The sequence below is a fragment of the Anopheles darlingi genome, chromosome 2 (assembly GCF_943734745.1).
Source record: "Anopheles darlingi chromosome 2, idAnoDarlMG_H_01, whole genome shotgun sequence".
Lineage (NCBI taxonomy): Eukaryota > Metazoa > Arthropoda > Insecta > Diptera > Culicidae > Anopheles > Anopheles darlingi.
In genome coordinates, this window is record NC_064874.1 from 68,551,057 (window position 1) to 68,556,056 (window position 5,000).

The window sequence follows — 5,000 nt, forward strand, 5'->3', positions numbered from 1 at the left end:
CGTTGCACACACTAAGCGCTTCTCAGGGGCGCCACGAGAGTGTTCTATTGCAATTAATAAAAACACAGAGCGAACAAACCAACAAAAAAATAAAGACGAACGAACGAACAATCCACCACCACGGTCACCGCGGGCACCGGTACGGGGCGGTAAAACGATCCACGGTCGCACGATCGCTGCAGGAATGCTCTTTCGGCGTTGTTTTCTTCGCTTTTCCTCCCTTTTTTTTCAAACAATCAACATTCGTCGTAGCAGGCTAATTACACACCGCTTGCGCTTGACATTCGATCGCTTCTCTCCCGCTTCTCCCGGGGGGAGACACACTCACGCACTCGCTCGCGCGTTGCTAGGCTGCCGCTACCACCGTTGCCTCCGACGCCGCTGCTGCTGCTGCTGGTGCATGTGCAGGTTGCACCGTAAAGTAATGGAGAGCGTAGGGGGGCGGGGAGTGTGAGGGCAGCGCACGCACCTCAGGGTACACTGCACGTACTCTGCTGACCGCTACCGCGCGGCGTGCCTACCGACCGTTGTTACCCTTTCGCTGCTGCTGCTACACAGCACGGACGATGGGGTAGCAGCAGGGCGGACGCACGGCCGGTCGAACCTGGGTGATGGATTCGCTTGGGTTGCTGGTGGCGATGACTTGAGCGTGCCGATTGCAGCGCTAGCAGCGGTTGTGCCGTTGCAGTTACACCGCATTTTTGCTTCACTTTCAACATCGGCAGCAACGCCGCTTCGCACTTTTTGCTGCCCTCTTTCACGGACAATTCGGACGAAATACACCTCGACCGACGGCCAACGGCAGTATCATCCAACTACTCTCCCCTCCTATTTGCCCCGCTGGTCAGCGTGATCACCGTGGACGACCATCGCGTCGTAGGGCGTTTCAGCAGCTTGCGTAGAACACGGTTCCGTTGTCGTCAGCAGTCGCGCTGATCGCGTAGGCGCGGCCTAGGTCACCACAACGACGGCTACGACGGCGACGATGAGAAGGAAGCTGCGCGTCGCGATCGATTTCTCTAAATTTATCCAAACACACACGAACGACTGGAAGTGGACGGGGAACTGGACGAGCGTGGAAAGCGTGGTCAACTCTGGGGAAAGGGGGGCGTACCACGTAGAAACTTTCTTCTCGCTTGCGTGTGCAGCGGGCAGCCGATCCTCGTAGGCCGAGCGATCGCCACCGTCGTCGTGGTCAAGCGGTTGAGATCACGGTTAGCGCTGCAGCGAAATCGATCCGCTCGCGAACCAAAAAAACCACGGACGCACAAATAAACTGGACACGGGGATTGAACAGAGATGCACCGAAGGGAGTGCGTCACCGCCGTAAATTAAACCGCGACACGGGACCGGACACAAAGTCGTACGTTTTTGCACACCAAAATAGACTCCCTCCCAAAACTACCGCACTTTTTCAATTAAAAAAATTCATCGCAGCAAACCACCACACACACACACATTTTCATTGTTTGATATTTTTGGTTCAAGCCGGGTTCTACTTGAAGCGCGCTTAATTTTCTTCCGGGCTATTCTTTTTACGTTCTTTCGACATGAGTTTTGTGTGTTTTGTGAATAAATTTCTCTTGATAATTATGTTTGAGTATTCTTGTGCCAGAAATCAGTTTAATATTCTAATCTGCAATACTTTGCAATGCTGCGCGTCTAGGGAGTACAACCCTGTGCAGGCGCAAAACATCGAACTGTCAGGCTGTGACTTTTCATCGAAGCAAAATAACATTTTTGCTCCGTGAATAAAATCCGTGCTCGGCGATCGACGGGAAAAATGGCCACACCAACCGCTGCGGCCCTGGCCCACACGCGGCGAGTGTGCTCGCTGTACAAGAAATCCTTGCGCAACCTGGAATCGTGGTACGACAGAAGGTAAAAAGTTGCGCTCAGCACCGCTTCGCCGTTTTGCGACTGGCTTATGTAATTCCGCTGGTGGCGGAATCCGGGAGTGTGGGTGTGCGGAGAGTACAAACAAATTAACGGTTCGGATCCCTTGCAGACACATCTTCCGCTATCATGCGACAATCATGCGGGCTCGCTTCGATCAGCACAAAACTGAAAACGATCCGGCCAAGGTAGCCCAGTTGGTGGCTGATGCGGAGAAGGAGCTGTTCGAAAAGCAGCACTATCAGCCGAAGAAGTGTAAGTTTGGACCCGCGATGCACGGTGGCTGCCGATGGTTGATGATTTCCTTGTTTTGCAGTCCCGATGTCGCCGGGTGGTGTTGCATTCGAGCGTGAGGTGATCCCGCCGGACTGGGTTCTCGACTATTGGCATCCGCTGGAGAAGGCCCACTTCCCTGAATACTTTGCACGCCGCGAGAAGCGCAAACAGGAGTACATAGTTTGGTGGGAGAAACAGTACGGCAAATCGTCTGCCTCCGACTCTTCTCACCACTAAGCGCGGGCGGTCGCGGTTTCGTGGGGGTTCGAAGAGTGTATAAAGGAAGGAGGGGAAATGTAACGCAGTCCGTGCTAGCCGTGTCGAAGTGTAGATCAGTATGGTGAAAGCAAAGCGATTGAATGCTACCAAATGCATCGTATTTATATGTGATTCGTACAAAGATGACAAGGGGAACCAAAGTGCTCCATCTTTTCCTAGGTTGTGGCGAAAAGATACAGTAAATTTTTAGCAAACTGCACAATCTCCGATCCGCCTAACTTCGACTGCCCGTACACACGATCGACGAACGATATCGGCACTTCGCCGATAGTGTAACGGAGTTGGCGCGCCCGAACGATCATCTCCATCTGGAAGACATAGCCCTTCGACGTACACCGGGATATCAGCTCTTTCAACACTTCCTTGCGATAGAGCCGGAATGAGCCCGTCAGATCGGACGCGTTTGGTCGCAACAGGAGCTGGGACAGAAAGTTGGCTCCTCGGGAAATCAACTTGCGCTTAAAGTCCCACCCGTACACACCGCCGTCGCCCTTATACCGCGTACCGGATACGATGTCGTACTTTCCTTGTTGCTGCAGTTCGATGAACTGTGGAATGAATTTCGGCTACGGAAGACACAGATAGGAGAGAGAAGTGGGTCGTGAAACCGGTTTTTAGAACAAAGCTGTGAAAGGTCAACATGCGGCGATCGGCACACTTACGTGGTGGCTTAGATCCGCGTCCATGATAATGATGTAATCGCCGGTCGCATGCTCTATTCCGTGTATGTAGGCTGTACCGAGCCCCAATTTGGCGGCTCGCGGTCGCAGCAGTATGCGATCTTCGCCATAGATCTTTTGCAGCTGTTTGGCCACTTCAAGCGTGCCGTCCGGGCTTCCATCGTCGATGACAATTACCTCGTAGTTGATTTTACTAAAATCAGATTCATTCGTAAGGACCATGTTGAGGTATTGCGTTCAGCCCGGTGTTTCTGTACTCACGCCTCGTTCATGTATTTCACGATCAACCAGATTATGATGGGCAAATTCTCGCGCTCGTTGTAGGTGGGCAGAAGGATTGAATATTTCCCCGTAGGCGACATTTCGGATCGTTATCGGTACTTCTTTCACGAACTACAGGTTGGCTGCGGCTGAAGCAGCAAAGAACTTTTTGGACGGAACAAAATTACTGGTCAATTCCTGCTTCGAAATAAGTGCCGCGACCAAATCGAACAACAAACAAAATCCACGTCAAAACATCGCGGCGCTGTTTTCCGTTTGCCAGGGTTGCCTATCCTACTAGAGTTCAGCCAGAAATCGCGGAGATAATGTGTCCTTTTCTAACAAATTCCCACAATGTTTTCATCACTATGTACAGGTTTTTCTCATAATTTACAGTACATTTTCAACTACTCTTCGCTCGAGAAATCAAATAATCCAACTTATGAATAAAACATCGCAAAAAACATCGCTGTGGCTGTCACGTGCATTTGACGTTTGACGTTTGACGTTTTTGACAGGAAAACAAGACCGTTGCTGGCCGCATGGAGTTTCGCGGGTAACAAAAAAAGTGTGGATTTTGTTGTAATTTCGTGAAATTCGGCGATATTCCATTAGCGGCACACCACCAAGATGCAGCAGGACGAGATCGTGTGGAGCGTGATCAGCCGGCAGTTCTGTTCGTTTCAGGTGAAGACGAAAACACAGAACTTTTGCCGGAATGAGTACAGCCTGACCGGTCTCTGCTCCCGCAAAGCCTGTCCGATCGCCAACAGCCAATATGCGACGGTTCGCGAGGAAGAGGGCATCATTTATCTGTATATGAAGACGGCCGAGCGGAACGCGTTCCCGTCCAAGCACTGGGAGAAGGTAAAGCTGTCGCGCAACTTCGAGAAGGCCGTCTACCAGATCAACGAAAACCTGCTGTACTGGGACAAGTTCGTGCGGGTGAAATGCAAGCAGCGATTCACCAAAATCACCCAGTACCTTATTCGGATGCGTAAGCTGAAGCTGCGCCGTCAGAAAATGTTGGTTCCGTTGGCGACGAAGATCGAGCGGCGGGAGCGCCGACGAGAAGAGAAGGCTCTGGTGGCGGCCCGTATCGATAACGCGATCGAGAAGGAGCTGATGGAGCGGTTGAAGATGGGCATGTACGAGGATATCTACAACTTCCCACAGACCGCCTTCGACAAGGCACTCGACGCAGAAGAGATGGAGGACGATGAAGAGGAGGAGGAGGAGGACGAAGCAGAAGAGGAGCAGGAGAAGGAGATGGAGGTGGGAGAAGAGCTACAGCGAGAGCTGGCGATGCCGGATGAGTTTGTAGAAGGCGATTCGGAAGACGACGATGATGACGATTCGGATGCGGCCAGTGAATCGGGCGTACGAGAATCGGTGGAGGTTGACAGCGACTTTGAATCTTCCGACGAATCGGACATGGAAGACTACCAGCCGAAAGTATCGTTGCGACCGCCCAAACCCGATGCACCCACGGACCAGGCAGAGGCGAATGGCAGTGCAAAGAAGAAACTCCGCAAGCTACGCAAACCGCACTTTGAAATCGAGTATGAGGTCGAAGGCGAAACGACACAGCAGCGCCAACGTAAATAA

At 52.1% G+C, this 5,000-nt stretch overlaps 4 protein-coding genes across 4 annotated transcripts in view; 2 read left to right on the plus strand and 2 right to left on the minus strand.

Annotated features, from left to right (window-relative positions):
• The window catches only part of LOC125952291 (tyrosine-protein phosphatase non-receptor type 21), a 14,450-nt gene extending 13,025 nt beyond the window's left edge, over positions 1–1,425 (minus strand). The window contains exon 1 of the mRNA XM_049681691.1: positions 1–1,425. This exon is cut by the window's left edge and continues 391 nt beyond it. The gene's annotated coding sequence lies outside the window, so the exon portion shown is untranslated.
• A 277-nt stretch (positions 1,426–1,702) lies between these two features.
• LOC125952430 (NADH dehydrogenase [ubiquinone] 1 beta subcomplex subunit 9) lies at positions 1,703–2,542 on the plus strand. The gene is made up of 3 exons (XM_049681890.1): positions 1,703–1,881; positions 2,009–2,151; positions 2,213–2,542. The coding sequence occupies exons 1-3, from the start codon at positions 1,784–1,786 to the stop codon at positions 2,407–2,409; spliced, it is 438 nt and encodes a 145-aa protein (XP_049537847.1). The 5' UTR covers positions 1,703–1,783; the 3' UTR covers positions 2,410–2,542.
• LOC125952419 (dolichol-phosphate mannosyltransferase subunit 1) lies at positions 2,533–3,648 on the minus strand. The gene is made up of 3 exons (XM_049681878.1): positions 3,393–3,648; positions 3,114–3,324; positions 2,533–3,017 (listed from the first exon to the last, which is right to left on the minus strand). Exons 1-3 carry the CDS (start codon positions 3,491–3,493, stop codon positions 2,607–2,609), a joined length of 723 nt encoding a protein of 240 aa, XP_049537835.1. The 5' UTR covers positions 3,494–3,648; the 3' UTR covers positions 2,533–2,606.
• Positions 3,649–3,914: 266 nt separating this feature from the next.
• Positions 3,915–5,000, plus strand: part of LOC125952382 (protein MAK16 homolog A) — a 1,152-nt gene continuing 66 nt past the window's right edge. The window contains exon 1 of the mRNA XM_049681833.1: positions 3,915–5,000. This exon is cut by the window's right edge and continues 66 nt beyond it. Within this exon, the coding sequence (XP_049537790.1) occupies positions 4,023–5,000 (978 nt within the window). The 5' untranslated portion in view covers positions 3,915–4,022.

Excerpts from the sequence above, each read along its gene's own strand:
- LOC125952430 (XM_049681890.1), top strand. The coding sequence starts at position 1,784 with ATGGCCACACCAACCGCTGCGGCCCTGGCCCACACGCGGCGAGTGTGC. Across the intron at positions 1,882-2,008 it reads GAATCGTGGTACGACAGAAG|ACACATCTTCCGCTATCATG; the intron begins GTAAAAAGTTGC and ends GATCCCTTGCAG. Across the intron at positions 2,152-2,212 it reads GCACTATCAGCCGAAGAAGT|TCCCGATGTCGCCGGGTGGT; the intron begins GTAAGTTTGGAC and ends CTTGTTTTGCAG.
- LOC125952419 (XM_049681878.1), bottom strand. The coding sequence starts at position 3,493 with ATGTCGCCTACGGGGAAATATTCAATCCTTCTGCCCACCTACAACGAG. Across the intron at positions 3,325-3,392 it reads GTGAAATACATGAACGAGGC|TAAAATCAACTACGAGGTAA; the intron begins GTGAGTACAGAA and ends ATCTGATTTTAG. Across the intron at positions 3,018-3,113 it reads ACGCGGATCTAAGCCACCAC|CCGAAATTCATTCCACAGTT; the intron begins GTAAGTGTGCCG and ends TGTCTTCCGTAG.